This window comes from Leptidea sinapis, chromosome 6, assembly GCF_905404315.1.
Source record: "Leptidea sinapis chromosome 6, ilLepSina1.1, whole genome shotgun sequence".
NCBI lineage: Eukaryota > Metazoa > Arthropoda > Insecta > Lepidoptera > Pieridae > Leptidea > Leptidea sinapis.
In genome coordinates this window covers 15526148-15546360 of record NC_066270.1, presented here as the reverse complement: position 1 = coordinate 15546360, position 20213 = coordinate 15526148, and the positions used below count along the sequence as shown (strand labels likewise).

At 35.6% G+C, this 20213-nt stretch overlaps 1 protein-coding gene across 19 annotated transcripts in view; it reads right to left on the bottom strand.

Moving 5' to 3' along the window:
* LOC126964818 (calcium-activated potassium channel slowpoke) overlaps window positions 1-16985 on the bottom strand; it is a 95644-nt gene extending 78659 nt beyond the window's left edge. For 15 of the 19 annotated variants that reach the window (XM_050808091.1, XM_050808098.1, XM_050808100.1 and 12 more), the window contains exon 1: window positions 16517-16978. In XM_050808091.1, coding sequence (XP_050664048.1) covers window positions 16517-16831 — 315 coding nt within the window. In that variant the 5' untranslated portion in view covers window positions 16832-16978. Of the gene's footprint in view, window positions 1-16516 lie in introns of all 19 variants that reach the window. The other 4 variants (XM_050808099.1, XM_050808107.1, XM_050808105.1 and 1 more) reach the window with 3 other exon arrangements.
* Between the last annotated feature and the right edge of the window lie 3228 nt (window positions 16986-20213).

Here is a 20213-nt window from a genome sequence, read left to right as displayed (position 1 = left end):
TCTAGTGTTATATTGCAACATAAAGTTAAGTAAAATCAAGGAGAAGTCTTCTCATATACCGTCAAAATAACTTTAGTTAATCAGATATTATAATAATAAATGATAATCAAGTATTATAGGTATTAAAAAGGCAGAAACACTTTGTAGAAAATATAAAGAAGGGGCCGCCAATGTAAGTGTTGAGACAACTTTGAATAAAGAAGATATAGGGGAAGAAAGAGTAGACTTACGGCCGTTCCCAATATTCAGTCTATCTCTTACTTGAGATAAAAATAGTAACTAATGTTGACTTTTCTGTCCCAATAAACTTATCAACAGTAACTCACCTTATCTGTACACGCTGTCTGTCAATGGGACGACGTATAGCTTACCAGCGATAGAAGTTTGTATGGAAATTTCAATTCACGCGTCCCAATATAAGGCGATAAGAATGACTTATGGGGTATATAGGGACAGCTTCAGATTATTGACAGGTAATTACTGACAGAAGAAGGTAGTAATTTATTTCTATCTGTAGATAGTATATTGGGAACAACAAATACAGTATATCGATCAAAATGATATTTTGTACATTCAATACACAGAAAACGTTAAAGAAATCAAGCAAAGGGACAGTGTAGGGAAAATTTTGAATTATTACGAGAAAAGGCTTTGGTGGAGCACTTTGGATTGCTATTCAACTGGCATTTCCGTGCCGTTGTAGACTGTCGTATCAATTTCTTTACTTACGTAAATTGTCGAAAGATTTATTGTATTTTGGTCGCTATTTCATTAGACTCGACTGTTAAACAAAGTTGAAAATTGTGTTCATCAATTTACTAATTAGTACACGATAATATATAAAATTGTATATTTATTATAAATTATAATATATTCCTTATGTTAGCGATTCAGTGTACATTAAATCAGCGAAGCGATTGTTACCAGATATAAATAAACAATATAATTGGGATTTGGTACTTTTTCATAAAATAAAGGTTGATGATCACATCTTAATCTATCAAGATTAAAACACAGATTCGTATATCGACACAGGAGATCAAAGAACTGTCAAAGTATTTCTGTGGACCAACTGAAATATTTGACTGTGATGATGATTTTAGGCTATGCCTAATTTGTATAGAAGATAATATATGAGATATTAAATACACAGAAAAATGTTATTAAAGTCAGGAGAGGATGCTTTAGCACTCTGAATTAGATATGAGTTGTAGTGTCTTGACATCTAGTCTGAATTTATTGTGTGTAAACAATTATTGTCACTGTCATGACATCAACAGTGACATTGTACCTGTGACATTACGTGCTATACTCGTATAAAGAATGCACAACACAAAGGGAGCGTCAGTTCTAATAGGGCATCGGTTGAGTTGATTATTTAAAAGCCTGAGGGCGGTCGATTCATTCCCAATCTGTGGTATAATTAAGAAAGTCATTTATGTTATAAACCTTTAACACAAACGTTTTTTAACAATTATTTTGAATATTGTAACTCAGTTAAAGAATCTTATTGTAAAAAAACACACAAAAGACTCACTAACTCGACTTAGCCGAGTAGTAGGTATAGGAAGTTTATAACATTATGGTTTTGACAGTTTCTAACAAATCGGCTTATGTGCCTATGTTCATACGTAGCATTATCAAGAATATAGATGATATTAGAATAAGAGAATAAGAATAGATAGATAAATAGATGATATTAGTACAGTTATAATAATTAATTCGACATAAGCAGGGCGTCATGAAATAACTTTTATCGTGGGAGCGTGAGATGCTGTGACGAGCGTCATCTAATGATTATCATTCAAAACAAACATTTTATAAATAATACGCACGAATATTGTAAGTGCCGTGGGGACAGCTGACATGGCTCCGAGCCAACTGGACACTAGAGCTATGCCAAACGTAACGCGTGATGTACGAACGATATCTAGCAATTATTGGAGACAACTTATTAACAGTAATGAGGTTTTACTGTGAGCGACGCAATCAAATTTTTTAAATTAAAGTTATTATAATTCGGAGAGTCAAGCTAACCGATCGCATTAGAAATACGGAATTGGGCTACAAAACAGGCATTGCTAGTGTGGGGGGAAAAACCGCCATACTAAAGTGGAACTTGGCTGGGCATGTATGTCGGATGCACACAGAGCGATGGGCACAGGTCGTCACGCATTGGACGGGCAAAGACGTCGAGGCACATCCCGAAAACGATCGCGTGACTATCTGAATGCCTTTAATAAGACCTGGTTGGCAGAGGATCGGGATAAATGGAGTATAGCAGGGAAGGTCCACGGATCCGTTACGCTAATAAAAAAAAATATTCGCTACTTAAATGCTCGTAAAATACAAGACAGTTTTGTATTATTTTTTGACGAACCTATAGCCCCGTGTCCAGTGACACAGCTTATTGAGCTAGAGGTCTCGAGTTTAAATCCTGGTAGGTGCAAACATTTATATAAACATCATTGGATGTTTGTTTCCGAGTCATTGATGTTTATAAGTATTTATGTATGTTTAAGTAAGTATATTGTATTATTATATCATTGTCTTGTAGTACAGATTATGCCTAGTTTGGGGTAAGCTGGTTTGTATTAAAAAAAAACTACGTTTAAAAAAACCGTCTTCGAACACTGAAAAGTTAATTATGTGTTAATTTTATTCACCTCATATGCATACCTTTACCTTTAATATTAATAAAATACTATTATTTGTATATGCTACATATAAAATGAAAACTCCTAAAAAAACCGTACATAAAAAACAATTATATCATACACTTAGACAAAAATTTTAATATATATAAATTTTTTATGGGACCAAATTGCATCTATTCCACAACTAACTAAAGAAGAATTACGTAAATCGGATCATAAATCTCAGAGTAATCGGAGAACCTCTTCCTTTTTGAAGTCTGTTAAAAAGTGTGTCAATATTATTAATATATTTACTGTACCTAATTAGGTACAATTTACAATTACAATTTACAATTGTAAAATAACATATATCCACAGATCGAAGCTATATTTACAAAGGCCACGTGATCGTCAATCGTTTGAAACCTTCAACCCTCCCTCATGACCGTTAGTCTTGATAGTAGCGCAACTCCTGTGAACCGCACAAGTGGCAATCGATAGGACTCCGCCCACTGACCTATTTCCAGGGTTTAGGGGCGCTTCGAGCTTGTCTTGCATTTTTGTCTCTTCAGAAAGGCTTCACTGTATTAACTGAGCAATCGGTATTGAAGCGACAGTAATGATAATCCACTCGTTTATAACTAAAGGGACTATATATATAATATTATTAAAGGGTTTTATCTATTCGTCTTCGAAAGTGAAATTGTTAATTCAAATAATTTTTATCAGTATTAATCACGGAATTTGTAGAAGTTTAATAAATACAATAATTATTAGTTATTGCCTGTTCTTGTAATAATGTAACAGAACTGTCAATCTGTTCGTGAAAAATTTATTGCATAGAATTATTCATACAAAAACAAAATTTTAAATTAAAAAATATTTAGGGTCACCAATCGAAATAAAAACTATCCTAAACAATTTGTTATGTTTCAAAGTGATAACCCTCACTTCTAGGATTAATACACATATGAAATTTGAAAACAAAATTTTATGAACGTTGCGGGACTCGAACCCGCGACCTCTCGCGTTCCGTGCGAGCTCTCGTTCCAACTGTACGAGCTTTATAAAATCTTATTATTCAGTTTGTGCCCACGACCTGAGGTTCTATGAGTGTTCCTGTGCAACCTGCATGAAATTTCGAAAATCAGAACAATAATAATAGTGCGGCAACTAATACTATGCCCAAGTGGGCTAAGTCGAGCCAGTCTCGAACAATATGTGACGTTGACGTGCCACATGTTCTGTTAAATTTTTGTTAATAAATAAAACTTCAATGCCAGGTTGCGTAGTATAACTTTATTAAAATAATAAGACAAGTAATAATAAAGACACTAGGATCACTGTAATAATTTCAATGTAAAATAACACGAAGCGTATGTTAAAAAATTTGAAAGATGCCATTGAGTGTCAACTGTGAGTGTCAAGATACCACGCACACAAGCATTTAATACTTGCCGTTATAAAAAAGCTATTGTTCTTAGGTAGTGGGGTATTTAGTTGGAGTGCAGCGGCGACCAATCCTTAATCTATGATACTAATATTGATTTTTCATATTGACAGCAATACTAAATTACACTACACTTCTGGTGGGGTAGACACCTCAACGTTTTGTAAATCAGTAGGCTGTGGTAGCAAGTGTAAGAAAAGGCGAATGGAAATTGAGTCTACCAATCAGTTGAGGTCCACCATCATTATCAATAATGCTGTATTTAAATCAACAATAACAATTGGTATACAAATGATTTGAGTTTTCTTTAGTGTTAATTCCGCCAATATTTGTACGAGACTGCAAGTGCAGTCTGGTGCCAGATTTTGGCGAGACAACACGTCCTGAGGATGCCTCGTGTAGAGGCGAAACACGTGTCGAATTGTTTAAAGACAAATATTGGCGGAATTAGCACTAAAGAAAACTCAAATAATTTGTATAATTATGGATTTCCGCAAAGTAACGCCTACTTCAATATTTTTTTTTAATAACAATTGGTGCAAATTGTCAAAACAATTTACGCGGCAAACAGAAATGTCAATAGGTACATTTGCCTACACTAAAATTGTATTAATTCAGTGTTTGTTTTCCATATTATATTATACTAACGTTGCTTTATGCTACAAGTAAGAATTAAAATTACGTACAAGTCTTATAAATTTTTTTTTTAATGAAAATAAGGGACGAGAAGAGCATGACGTTCAGCTGATGGTAATTGAGACGCCCTGCCCATAACAATGCGTTGCCGCTCAGGATTCTTGAAAAACCCAAAAATTCCGAGCGGCACTACAATTGCGCTCGCCACCTTGAGATATAAGATGTTAAGTCTTATTTGCCCAGTAATTTCACTAGCTACAAGCACCCTTCAGACTGAAACACAGTAATGTTTACACATTACTGCTTCACTGCAGAAAAAAGCGCCGTTGTGGTACCAATAATCTAGCAGGCATCCAGTGCAAAGGAGCCTCCCACTGGTTATAAACCATTTCAATACCAAAGAAAAGACTTTTTGCCATTTCACGGAACCAATTCTTCGAGAAATGATAAAATCCTGTTGTTATTTTAACATCCTCCGTCATAATATGATCAAATCACTGTTTTTATCATATTCCTGCGATAAACATTTGAAGTAAGAAAATCCACAAAGCTCGATTAAATCCCTTAATGGTCTCCGAGTTGTTCTTACAAAACGGAGGTACATGCGCAGTAGGCTTTTAGCCCAGGAAGGTTTTGCTGACGTCCGGCGTGATCTACTTTCCGATACTTAGTTTTAGTTCCCGTACATTACGACTGCAAGCGGTTTGTAAGTATGTCATGTGCACGTAATTCCCCTTTCATAGTCTATGGAAAACATTTCGAGATTCATATACTAGTATGAGAATGTTTTATGATAGTAGCGAGAGATAAATAATAATAGTAACTTTGTATATCAACAGCGCAACAAAGAATACTGTGAGAGCTTTAAAACTGAAAATTATTTTGGTAAGCTGAGCATTTTTAACCGACATCAAAAAAGAAGAAAGTTTCTCAGAACTTTCGATTGGGTGATTTTGACGATTCATTCTTTAATTGAAAGCTGATGCTGTGATCCCCTTTTCAATTTGGTCCAGTTTAGACAATGGCTTCCTTGAGAAAATCACATAAGTCTCAAACATCCATTAAGTATGTGCCCGACAAATGGAGGATTATCACGCCAACCGATTTTGATGATGCTGTTTTCATTGGAAAGGATTTACTTCAAAAGGTAATTTGATAAGAGTTTATGTAGGTTCTGATTATGGGATCCATGACAAAGTATCGGAACTCTTCTATTCTTAGGAGCAAATTATGGTCAAGTTATTGCTAAACTTATACTCGAATATGATGATCAATGGGAACTCCTTAACGTCTTACAGTAGGGGTGGGATCTGTAGCAGAATTTCTAACAGTCTGTAATAAAATTACAATACGCTTACGTTCGTTACTGCATTGTAACATGACGCAAGTGTTCTATCTATTTTTGCGCTCTTCGTAAGTCTCTTTTATAAAAATTGTCCTCGAGGTATATTTCCTCTCTTGAGACTGACGTATCTCCCTAGCTTCGTTTGTTACATTTAAAAGGCGCTATCTCATAATAGCATCTCTTTTAGTACTTCTACACATATTTAGACAATTTAGTTAGTGTAGTACTTCAGATTCAATTCATATGAAAGAAATTTAAAAAAAAAACAACAGAATTTGAAAAAAAAGTATTACAAATTAAATATAATACGTACTAAAAAGTAAAAAAAAATACTTGCGTAATCTTCTTATTTGCGTCAATCAACTTATTTTTAATAAAATAACAAATATTAAACTACCTAAAAGAAAATAAATTGATTACTACATAATACATCATTTACAATTATATATTATATATACGATACGATACTTTATATGAATTCAAAACAATTTGTTATGTTTTTAAAGTGAAACCCTCACTTCTAGGATTGACACACTAATAATATTTGAAAACAAAATTTTATGAACGATGCGGGACTCGAATGGTAAGCTCAGTTGGCAGAGCACTGGCACGGAACGCCCCGCATCGTTCTCTAATTTTTTTATGTGTATTCAAAAATCGAAAAGCACATTGGTACGTGGTGGTCCATAATCGAATTGTTAGCTCCGTGTTGAGAGTCCACGGTACTAACTATTGCACCAACGATCCTTCTAAACTTATACTGATATGGAAATATCAATAAAAACAGCATTTAATTAATTAGATCTAGAATATACAGAAATCAGCCATTAGTGAGGTCAGTTCTAACTCGATGGATGACGGCCGAACACCGATATTTCCATTTTAGGTATTAAGCTTTCTGGGACAGCTAATATTAGTAGGTTAACTGAAGTTTACCAGTATTATATTCTAGAATGGATATTTTAGAGACAATGTTACAAATAATCAATACTTTACTTAAATTATGTTGGTGAATGCATTGATCGAGCCATGTAGGTTAAACAATGGAAATATTACTTTTATATCTTTCCATGTGTGGCTCTTTCTAACGTCTTTTGACCTTAGATCATTTATACGTCTAAATAGACTGTGACAGCTGCGAAATCTTCGAAAAAAATTGAGGTTTATTGTTAACCTCTATTTTGAGCAATGCACGCACACTAACACAAAGTGTCATACAAATCGCGAGTTTAAGACGCAGCTTGTTTTCATCGGTCTAGTCTAGACTATATCTAGACTTATAAATGATGTACGCTTTTGAACATTCATTAGTGTTATTTTTTTGATCTAAATTTATAATATTGTATGCATATACGTCTATTTAAAGACATTTCATTCGCAATCTGATAGTGAAACGGCAAAAGTGTGCATAAAGACAATGTAAGCACACTTTTCTCCATAGCTGTGTGTTAACTGTCACTGTCCGAATCGGGTTCAAAATTCAAAATATATAACCTGAACTGAATAAATGTTATATATTGCTGCTTATTGACCAAGAATATTTTAAGCAACTGGAGTAAATGCGGCAATGTATAGATATAGCAGTCGAAGCTTATAATGATATAATTTGTGACTTGTTCCATATTTCGGCTTTGTTTTAATACGACGTGATTTGTGTATAATGTATAGAAAGTCCTCGACCTTAATGAATAAATTAATATGATTTTATTCGATTTAAACCTACATTTAAAAACCCTCCCGCAATAAGTTTAGTTTTATGATCATTCTGTTTGGATAGTAGCAGTGTAATTTAGTAACATTCGGCAGTAAAATCAACTATTTGGGCAGTATTTGTTTGTGGTTTTACTACATGTGTATTAATTACAGTGACTAAACTTAGCCACTAGAAAGAGATATAATGGGGTGCGGATTACCCCCCCTGCCCGCACCGCCTGCGGAAGTACCGATTCCTTCAATTGCAAATCAGTACTCTTATTTAAAAGCGTCTTAAGTAGATGAAATTGGATATACGTTACACAACAAGACTTGAAATGATCATAATATTAGTACTTTATATCTAAATATGCTTTTTACCTGTGCTGCTTCAACATTCTATAACCAGTTTTGAGTATGTAGTGGCAGTACAATAAATATATACTACTACATTATCTCTTAGACCTGACATCGATGACGTCACATGGTCGCTTTGCTACGGTGTGCAAAACAAGCATCACTAGGATATTATTATTACGAATATAAGAAGAGATTATTTTGTGAGTAATATAGATATTATAATTATGAAAAATCAATGAAAGAATTTGGTAAAAATAGATTTCATATTTATGGCAGAGCTATTATAGTGACACAGAACAACACAACAAAAATTAGGGGGTGAAGTGGGAACGGGAGGGCCTTAACGTTCCAGCGAGGTCAATAGATAATGTGGTCGTGTAATATGTATTACAGGTATGGTAGTACTGTCACCACCCGTATTTCTATTGCAGGGGGAGTGTTCCGAAGTGCTGTTTAACCTGATTCCTGCCGCCGAATTTCACCTTCGCACGACACGCCACAAATAAGGATATCATCCCCACCATCTGGATGTGTGGCGGTCCTCCACAGTGCAGTTTACAAGGAGCTTTCTTCCTCGTACTACTAAGCTGTGGAATGAGCTTCCTTGTGCGGTGTTTCCGGGGCGATACGATATGGGTACCTTCAAAAAAAGCGCGTACATCTTCCTTAAAGGCCGGCAACGCTCTTGTGATTCCTCAGGTGTTGCAAGAGAATGTAGGCGGCGGTGATCAATTAACACCAGGTGACCCGTACGCTCGTTTGTCCTCCTATTCCATAAAAAAAAGAATAGTGGTGGGTTTGTACTATTCAGTTATTATTTGACGAGTGTACAGAGCTGCTGTAAACTCAGCCATTCCTCAGTGATTCCTCTAACATAATTTGTGCGTTCTTATTTTGTTCACTTATATAGAACAAGAACGCGGAAAACTAAAATAAATAAAATATACTATATATAAATCATTACTAATGTCCATAGGTACTGCCCAAGTTAAACACATAAATAAATAATAATATGTAAGAAGTCGCGCGGCGTTAAGTAACTTTGCAATGCTTGACGAATTAATTAAGTGCTCCTCCGGTTATCTTTTGATAAATGATATTATACCAAATATATAAAATTCTCGTGTCATGGTGTTAAACTTTGAACTCCTCCGAAACGGCTTGACCTATTCTCATGAAATTTGGAGTGCATATTGGGTCTGTGAATCGGACAACATCTATTTTTCATCCCCCTAAATGTTAAGGGTGGTCCACACGATTTTTTTTTATTTTTTATTTAATTTGTTTGATTATGAGTCAGCATTAAAATACATACAACTTCAAATTTTCACCCATCTACGATCAACAGTTATTTTTGTATCGCGATTATAATATCGGCAATACAACGTTTGCTGGGTCAGCTAGTATAATTATAAGTTTATATAATCTAATGCGTTTTCTACATATAGTGAACATAGACAGCGAAATATTTTCTGTTTCACTCGTTTCGCGACACACCCTCTACCTCTATCTCTTTTGTTTATTACATTCTTAACCGTTGTTCGTTATATGTGGACAAGGCCTTAACACAAAAGAACATTAAAACCTTTATAATATACATGTCTCTTCAACTTGCATTCGCAAATGCGAAGGGTTTAAGAACCGCGAAAAGAAATTATGCATGAATGTCAAGGAATACTCGTTTTGAAAGATGTTCTTTTCATCGTATATTATGCACGGACCACTCAGGTCGCGGTTTCGAGTCCCGCATCGTTCATAAATTTAGTTGGTAAATTTAATTTGTGTAACTAATCCCAGAATTGAGGGTTATCACTTTAAGAAATAACAAATTGTTTAGATTTGCAAGAGCGAAATCATAAGTCACTTTCCTAATATGCAAATATTGGGGTTGAGCAGGTTATCAACTGTAAAATAGATACTATACATGAAGCCACAACCTGAGAGTTGAATCAGACATATACAAGATTTATCAACGATACTTCACTCGAACGGTTGGCTCAGTGGAAGAGCACTCGCACGGAACGAGGGAGGTCACGGGTTCGAGTCCCGCATTGTTCATAAATTTTGTTTATAAATTTTATTTGTGTAGTATATTATTTTTAATAAACATTACATTATTGGTTAATAAATATAAATAAAATAATTTCTAGCATCTGAGAGCAATTAAATGAAACGGAGCCGTAACTATGAATTAAAGGAATTGTAGAAAATTTTGTAATTAACTTGCCATCAAAAAAATAACTTGAAAAAAAAAATCTAGTCTCGCAATTCAGTTCTTCTACAGTCAGTCAGTGAGTGACGAAATTAAGAAACTTTGACTAGATATAAATTATTACATTGCTGGTTAAAATTGAATGAAATCTGAAATACAGCGTGTATATACAATGTTTGCTTGCATACTGAAAATTCAGGCTTCTAATTTGATCCACAACGAAGTTATAGCGGTTCAAATATCACCTGAACTGCTTCGAGAAATGGATAGTACGGCCGTGCCACTTGTTTTTGCTCGACTTGGCGATATAAAGATATAATTTTTGAGTTTAAAAATAAATTTTTTATTGTACGTCATTCAAAAATAATAATTCACTCTAAACTTCATCAGCGTATTAATAATTAATCTAATACTATATCTGCGCAGGCGCAGGCGGTGCAATATTATTGGCTGCTTTGAACCAATAAGCGCGCACCTATGACTGGGCACAGCCAACAGCATACACGATATGGATAACCGTATATTCTATCGAAAGGGTTGTGCCAGAAAAATTACCTCACCTAACAAGTCTTTGTAACTTCTGCTGGATTTTGAAATACTTTCTTTTAGGACAATAAGGGACGAGGCGACCTGCCCATTACAATGCAGTGCAGCTCAAGATTTTTGAAAATCCCAAAAAACACTAGGCACTACAATTATTAGCCATCGTCACCTTGTGACATAAGATTTTAAGTCTCATTTGCCCAGTAACTTCACTTGCTACGGCACCCTTCAGACCGAAACACAATAATGCTTACACATTACTGCTACACGGCAGAAAAAGGCGCCGCTGTGGTACCCAAAATCTAGCCGGCATCCTGTTTAAAGAGGCCTCTTTATATATATAGAAAATTTATTGAATTTGCAGTTAATTTTCAGAAAACAACAAAAAAAAGAGTCAACATCTCCCTAAATGCCTCGTATAGAGGCGAAACATGTGTCTAATTGGTTAAAGATAAATCTTAGTGGAATTAACAAAACAATACTCATAACATTTGGATAATTTATAAATAGAACTTCTTAAATAAATAAAAATAACATTCACTTACAGAGTGTAAGATGTCCTTGAAGATACCTGGAGTTTCTCACAATTCTCCATTAACTCAATAATAAATACTTTTATTATATTTAGACTTAACCTAGGTACTTGATTGTTTTTAGTGTTAAGAGGGTTTATATGGCAAAAACGTTTCACACAGATGAACGCGTAACACTGAGCAATCAAACGCAGATATTTCAAGATTTTCATTTCAGCTCTTTATGCAGATCTGAAAGCTTTTCAAGCGTTCGGTTAAAAAAAATATACATTTTTTTCAAACAATGCTGCTAGTATCTAGTAAATTTAATTCCATATACAATGAGGTGAATTTTATTCCAAAATTATTAACCAGTATATTATGGAAAACACAGAGTCGGGATGGATACGTAAAATATAATAATTATCGATTATTGTCCTACATAATCCTCTTAACTCCGGCTAAGTTACACAAACAGTTAGGTTAGGTTTTTCAGGAGTTACATTAGAATTTTGAGGAGTTGTTGACTCAATTTGTCGGTTTGTTCACTCATACTACTCTGGACCTCTCTGGAACGTGAAATCCCCTCCCGTCCCCCTTTCACCCACGTTGGCCCTGTTGCGTCAGTACGTATTATCGTGCTATTACTGCTTTTTTTTTTGAAGTTTTCATTGTTATATTTTGACTTTTGTAGTTAGTAGTTCAGTTGTTGTGTCGCTATGAAAAATTAATACTTTTACACTTAACCCAGATTCTTTCATTGATTTTTCATTATAATAATAATAATCAGCATCACATCACAACACCTTTACATCAATATATATGTTACAAATATTAAAACCATAAGTCGACTCTACTTTAATTCCATAGACAGTGTTGGTTCTCTCTAATCTGCCAACCTCCTCTTTGTTCAGTAAGCTGTCAATCGGTTACTAACGTTTTTAACACAAACGATTAGCAAGCCAGTCGAGCTTCAACAGTCGCCTGGCAAGGTTGCCTTCTAAGGGCAAGTTCGTACATTAAGTGAAGTAATTTAAGAAGTTTATATAAATTCTAATAAACCGCTTATTGTAAAGACGACGTTTTACTGGATCGACCTAAAATATAATACTGACAAAATTTATCGGTGTTTATTTATTAATAATAATATCCTAGTGATGCTTGTTTGCACCCCGTAACAAAGCGACGATGTGACGTCATAGAAATCAAGTCCAGAGATAATTCGAGGAAGCAAAACTTAAGTCATCTCCCTCTTATTTCTGTTGAATTCATTATTTTAATGAATGTAAAGGCGTTGTTCGAACGTATTAAAGAAAGCGATATCGCTCTTGAAATAGGGACGGGGCATCGATACAGGAATCAGGTCACGGTTCAAACACGGCTCCGGCATGTAAAGGAATTCTTTTATGGAAGCCTTATTGGATCTAAATTCGATTGTTTACTACGAACAATATCCTCACAATAAATTAAAGCGGGGTTCTATAATCTATAGATCTATATTAATACTATTATTGTAGGTATTTGTATTTATAATATTATAAGAGGAAATAATTGTTTTTTTATTTGTTTGAATTGAATAGATTCTGAAATTACTGAACCAATTTGAAATATTATTTCACTGTTGGGAAGCTACAATATACCCGGATGAACTAAGCTATATTATATTTTCAAAAATATTAGAGATACTTACTAAAACTCCAATAACGTAACCCAAGCTGGGAAATAATTACCTAAAATATTCTTTACATCGCGAGCGCTGCGAAAAGTATTGATTATGAATAAAATAATGTATGACTTTGACACATCATTATTTACAAAAAGTGTCACGGCAGCCACGGACGAGTAAAAAATAAGGACTCCGTGTCACCGTACTATGTATAGGCCTATGCATTTACACGTTTACCGGCCTGTTTTAGTGCCTCACTGTTATGTAATGTGTCCCGGAGTCCTTATTCCGTGCTCCACGCATACACTTACACTAATACAAGCCGATCGGCCGCCATTATGAGATTTGCCATCGTCTGTTACAGATCAGTTTGCGTCGCAATAAAATATTTTAAAAATGCCGTCGTGCGTTGTGAGAAAGTGTAAAAACAATACTATAAAAGTATTTGTGGATATATGATTATTAAGGGAGAAAAAATTGTGTAACTGGTATACCCCGTAACACACACTAGCATAAAGGTGCTTCACTTGCTATTAATATCACGGCACGGAGTCCTTTTTTTACTAGTCCGTGACGGCAGCTTATAAGTATATATAATAAATATATGTGATTTTATTTAAAAAATTTAATTGAAATGTGGCTACTAAATGCTCAGTCCTGTGTGTACGCGGACGAAATCACGGGGTATCAGCTAGTATAATATAATCATAATAAAAGAAAAATCTGAATCTTGAATATAATACTTTGTCTACAAAAAGTATATTATAATAGAGCCTTTGTCCGTTTGTATGTCCGGGCAGAACGTAAAAACTACTACATAGATTTAATTCTAAATTTACATTAATATTACCTAATCTACCTAAGATCGAATCATTTTATCAGTTTTAACAAAGTTAAGGTAAGTCTTAACTTAACGTAGCAATAACAACAAAAGTATAAATTTATTTTAATTTTATTAAGAAGGAGCGCTAAAAATATCCTTAAAATAATGCCTTATTCTATTAATTTCCATTCTAACAGAAATCAAGTGGATACAATTATTCACAAAGTTCATTTTCAATCAAAAAAGCGGCCAAGTGTGAGTCGGACTCGCCCATGAAGGGTTCCGTAGCAGCAAGTAACATAATATAAAATGTATGATGTATATTTTTTTCAGTTTTATCATTCTCTTATTTTAGAAGTTTCCGGGGGGACACATTTTACCTATCATTTTTGAAGACCTATCCATAGATATATATACACGTATATAGGTTGATTGAAAAAAAAAATTGTGTTTCATTTTTAAGTAAGTATGGGGAACCCCCAAAATTTTTTTGTTTTTTTTTTATTTTTGTGTGAAAATGTTAATACGGTTCACAGAACACATCTATGTACTTACCAAGTTTCAACAGCATAGTTCTTATAGTTTTGGAAAAAAGTGGCTGTGACATACACGGACAGACAGACATGAGGAATCTATAATAGAGATCCGTTTTTTGCCATTTGGCTACGGAACCCTTATAAATGCTAATACCACTTCTAATACTCCATATAATGTCAATATTTAGAGAAAAACTTTGTGGTGGTTTGGATAGATAAAATTAGTAGTGTACAAATTTGTAAGTAAGTGTTGGGAAAGCCTTCCTGGTGAGTCGTACTTTCCGTGATCATACAGATGAACACCGGGAATGAACATGAACTTGTTATGCCTACTACACGCTTTATTCGAGTTGGTAAAGCTTTTGTTGGACGATGGATATGCTTTTACAACATGATCCCAGAAACTTTACAAAAACAATGTGCTACGAAATTCAAAATAAATTGTTAAAAAACGTTTATGTGGTAACGGTTAGTAAAAAATATATTATTTTATGAACCACAGATTGGGAATGGAGCGACTGCTCACATGCGATGTACGAGAATATATTGTGACGAAATATTATTAAAAACATGAAGAAGTCTTTTAGTGTTAGGCATAAATTATCGAATGGGTGGTATGTTTTTGGTGTTCAATAAGTGATTTTAAATTCCATTATGAATAAAAAAATTAAATTTGATCAGCTCTCAAATGTGCATACGTGTGAAGGACTTGATGTGAATGCAAGAAGACTGGCAAGTATTGACATATCTGACGGACTGTGGCAAGACGAAGTCAGTAACCTGTGCCTATCCCTCTGGAAGTCGAGCGCGGTTATATGTCTATGAAGTTTAGTACAAAATTGATAAAACTAACTTAAACTGTTAATTTGTTTATTTTTTTTAATAAAGAATGAGAATAATGTTTTACAACTCTTGAAACTTGATATTTTATTTGTAACATAAAATTACGGTCCCACGAAATTGGGCCATGCATGAAACTGCATAATGAAGATAATAATATGAAATGTAATGCATATTTGGTCCACATATAAAGCCTCGCGCTTGCGTCACTGTACGATGATGACGTCATACTTGTGTTCACATACAACCATAGATAACTAACCTTCATTGTTGCTTTAAGTTCATGCTTTTTCAATACTGACACAAATTGAACTTAGATAAAAATCATAAGGTAAAATTTTGTTAATAGCACAAACGAACTTTTTTTTATTAAATGGAAAAGGAGGACAAACGAGAGTACGAGTCACCTGGTGTTAAGTGATCACCGCCACCCACATTCTCTTGATTCTCAACACCAGAGAAATCACGTTAGAATCAGTTACCAGTCTTTATGGAAGGTTTATGCGCTTTTTTTGAAGGTACCCATATCGTATCGTTTCGAAAACACCGCACAAGGAAATTTATTCCACTGAAATCATATTTTTTTAATGCTTAAATTCAATTTAGTGATATTTTTGTTGTGTCAACAATATACACAACGTTTACAAGGGAATTATTATACGAAATCTGTCGGTATTCATTACCTATGTGACAGTATTTCAATAACCTGTGCTGACAAGTTTTAAAGGAATCCTAAATCTAGGTCACTTGTCATTTTGAATTTAGATTATTATAGAACAATTTAGTTATTTATCTGTGGTTCGATAGGTTTACATATTAACTGAAGCCATTTCTTCATCAATTCAACTCAAACTTGTGATTACCATTTATTCCAGTTTTAAGCCTGTCCTGGGAGGAACACATTTAGTACATGTTCGAACATAAATTAGTTATTTAAAGATGTCAGCCGCTTCTGTGAGACATCTCATGACATGATGAAGAGAATACGTAATGTTTTTTTAGTTTAGATAATTATTATTTAAGGCTGACAAGTTAAAAGCGGCCTAACCTTAACCCACATTTTTTGTGTTCTTACTTATAAATATCTTTAGCTTACATTATTAATTTTAAAGCATCTAAAGATGTCTACTCAAATAGTACATAGTTGGCATTAATAGCTGAATCGTTAAATATTATATGGGCTAGCCGGTTGGGTTATATTTGAAATACTTAACCGTTTGATTTAAAAGCACTCGTAATGCGGTTAAAAGAAGGTGAGCACTTACTAGAATACGGCCGGTGGTTGTTTGACCTGAGATCAGTTCTCCGGCCCAATCCTTGGCCTCGGTCATGAAGGTCCCTTCGAACTCCTGTTTGTTCTGGCGTGCCGCTTTCTGCTCCTTCTGCTTGGGGTCGTTCGGCGACAGCTCCGGCTCCTTGCGGCACAACATATACGTGACGGTACGCCATGTTCCCACGATGAAAATTCCCGCGGCGAACGTGATGATAGACGAGAGTAGGAAGCACCACCATTTTCGCACACTGAGGCAGTCATCTTCAGGATTCGACGTGGTTGTCGCCTCTTCCTCGGACGAAGCCATTCCCCGAGGACACGAGGCATTCAGGCAAGCGCGCCATGCACGTGCAACGACGCGCGCGTTGGCACGTCACCCGCGCACGACTGACAGTCGAGCTCGAGCGGCGACGGACGAGGCCTCTGGCCGACAGCCGAGTGCTCACTGCCCGCGCTGAGCTGTCTATTGCCGTCGCCCCCGCGTCCCCCCGCGGCGCCCGGACCCCCGGGCGCCCCGCTCGATGTCGCGCGATCGATCCGCGCCTGCGTGTTCCGCTACCGACGGCTCATCACCTCCACACGCGACCCTTTGGATCCCTGCCCTTCTATCACGCCTCGTTCTCCGACCCTGGGCTCAAACTGACCCCTTGCACGCGCCGCTGTTCCAATCACTTCAACTCCTAGCAACTCTTCGCCTATCACAACTTCAATCGTTTCACAACTTCTAGCTCAATTATCTATCGCTGAAAAGAGCAATCACTCTGTTGTCAATAAGTACACCGAACTTTGTCCTTATCAATCACGCAGCCTAACAACACTGGCTTTAATTTTAAAACGCCACAGATTTACTCGACTTCGAGACAGGCAGAACTGCCACGTTCGGGTTTATACGAGGCTTTACTTTGAGTGGTACGCGCGTCGCGCGGCGTCTATGTTTCTGTATCGACTGTAAGCCGATGTATGCGCCCTCTACGCGTTCGACGGTCGACGTGAATGCCCAGTGCTACAGAATACAGATGCGGTAATCGCTTCCGTTAAGTACCTACGCTACGACGCTACGGTCTACGTCTTAATACTTTCAGGTTTACTTTGACGAAATCAATTTTCGTATTCGAAAATATTGTTCATTTGCATTTGTAGCGTATATTTATTATAATATACTTTATTAATATTAAACTGATAGTGTACTTTGTGGTTAGGAATATTTTACTGATTTGTCAATTCTAATTCAAATATTTCTTATTAAAATTGGACATGAAATCACTTATTAAAAGTCAAAAACTACAATTTATAAATTTTATAGATACTTATTCCTACTTAATATTTCTGTTTAGCGTTCGATATAATGGTACCTATGGTAATGACAAATTTTGTACCAATTATTCGTAGTAGGTTTATTTGTTTATAGGTAGCCTTTATTTGTTTTTTTATTGTCCTAGGTAGGTACCTACCTGATTTAATTCAACTTTATTTTATAACGTAACATTTAATCATGCAATTGAACCAAATTGATCATGTTAAAAAATTAAGGTTAATGCAAAGATTTTGATTATGACCTTTATTACTCGTTTTTAATACCAAATATTTAACGATTAGTTAATAAGAGTGACTACACTTTGAAATTCAGAGCCTTTATTTATTGTTTTATAAAATTCTGATGTTGGTCCATACGTGGTGCGGTGCAGACATAACTTAAACGATAAGTTGAACAATTTAATATTGAAATTGTTTAACTTGAGAAAGGCATGTAGGTATTTTAAAATTATAATGTAGGGAAAGGTTATGTTTTAAATATATTTTATTCTAAGTTATAATTCTTGAATATGTACATTTGAATTTTGTGTATGTAGGTACATTAATAGTTGGGGTAAGTCCTCGAATGTCGACCACGTACCGGAAGACGCAATGTTAGTAGACTAGATGGACCGATGATCTAATAATAAGATAACTGATAAGAAGTTATCACTTTAAAAATAATTATTAATTTTTTAATATTTTTTTTAACTCAAATGGATACTATTTAGTAGATATATGAAGCAACAGTATCTTCATCCAACGATGACCACGATCTTTAGTTATGAGGGAACGACCGCAAGAGTGAAAAGGGAATTCTTGCTCAAGAAAGAAAATCTTCTGTTTAGTGTTCTTCTTCAACTGACCAAAAGAATTTCTGGTAAGTGCTTGTCAGTTCATACTAACTTCTTTTGTATGGAAGAGGATGACAAACGAGCGTACAGGTTACCTGGTGTTTAGTGATCACCACCGCCCACATTCCCTTGCAACACCAAGAGGAATTAACTACAGGAGCGTTGCCGGCCTTCAAGGAAGGTGTACTCGATATACCCATGGCGTCGTATGGTCACCTAGTCTGTCTGGTATGGTCTGGAAACACCGCACAAGGAAGCTCATTCCACAGCCTGGTTATAATCATAAAACTGCATTATGAAGGACGCACACATCTAGATGGTGGGGATGATATTCTAAATTGTTAATATGGAGTCAGTCGATGGAGGCGAGTAGAATAACCATAGCCGTGGGAATGGTGGATGTTGGTTTTCGGTAACAGGCTGTATCAATCGCTGTGGGCTCTAATTACCTACATTATTGTGTCATAAGTCAACTTGAAGCGGCAGTGTGTTACAGTGTTTCTTTTATGATAATAAGAGATGAGACGAGCAGGACGTTCAGTTGATGGTAATTGATTCGCCCTGCCCATCACAATGCAGGATTCTTGCAAAATCCAAACATTCTGAGCGGCACTATAATTCGTAACCTTGAGACAAAAGATGTTAAGATCTAATTTCACTAACTACGGCGCCTATTTGACCGAAACACAATAATGCTTACACATTACTGCTCCACGGCAGAAAAAGGCGAAGTTGTGGTATCCATAATCTAGCAGGCATCTTGTACAAAGGAGCCTCCCACTGGTTAATACCCAACCACACCCACACTCGACGAGCTCGCTTCTCTAAACGAACATAACATCGTTCGTTACATTCAAATTTCTACGCGACAAAATCATACAATGACCTCGATGGTTTATCGATAATAGTTACGTCCATACCAAAATAAACCATAAAAAATATCGCCAGCTTGAAGACAATCTCTGTTCCTGAAGGCCACGTGTATCTATCAATTTAGCCCCGCAATCACAGAGTCCATTTACATTGGGGAAATGAACACAGAAATTAGACAGAAGAAGAGTAGGTTTAGTTATGTATTCTATGACGAATCACGCTTTTTTTATGAGGCCATATATAATACGGTATTGAAAGACACCCTGACTTTTAGAACCTTAAAAATCATACCAGGGCGTCTTATGCATATACAGTGGGGAAACAATAATGGATAGGCCGGCTATTTGAAAAGACGGAATTCTGATTTGGAGCAGAATGCACATATATACCTACTCTCTGATGTTTCATTTCTGTTTGTGAATGATAGTGCACGTCCACACACTGCTGAAGTTACTGCAATAAGACAAACACTTGCTAAAATCATTGTACGACCGTGGCCTGCACCAAACGCCGAGCAGACTTTAATGATGAATCACGCATTGAGCACGCATAAATTTTGGTTCAATGAAGGACTCTTCCTAATATGGACACCACAAAATTTCTATCGTCTAATTACTAATACAATGGACGTAGGAGGTTATTCCATTCATTTGCATGCACCCAAATGGA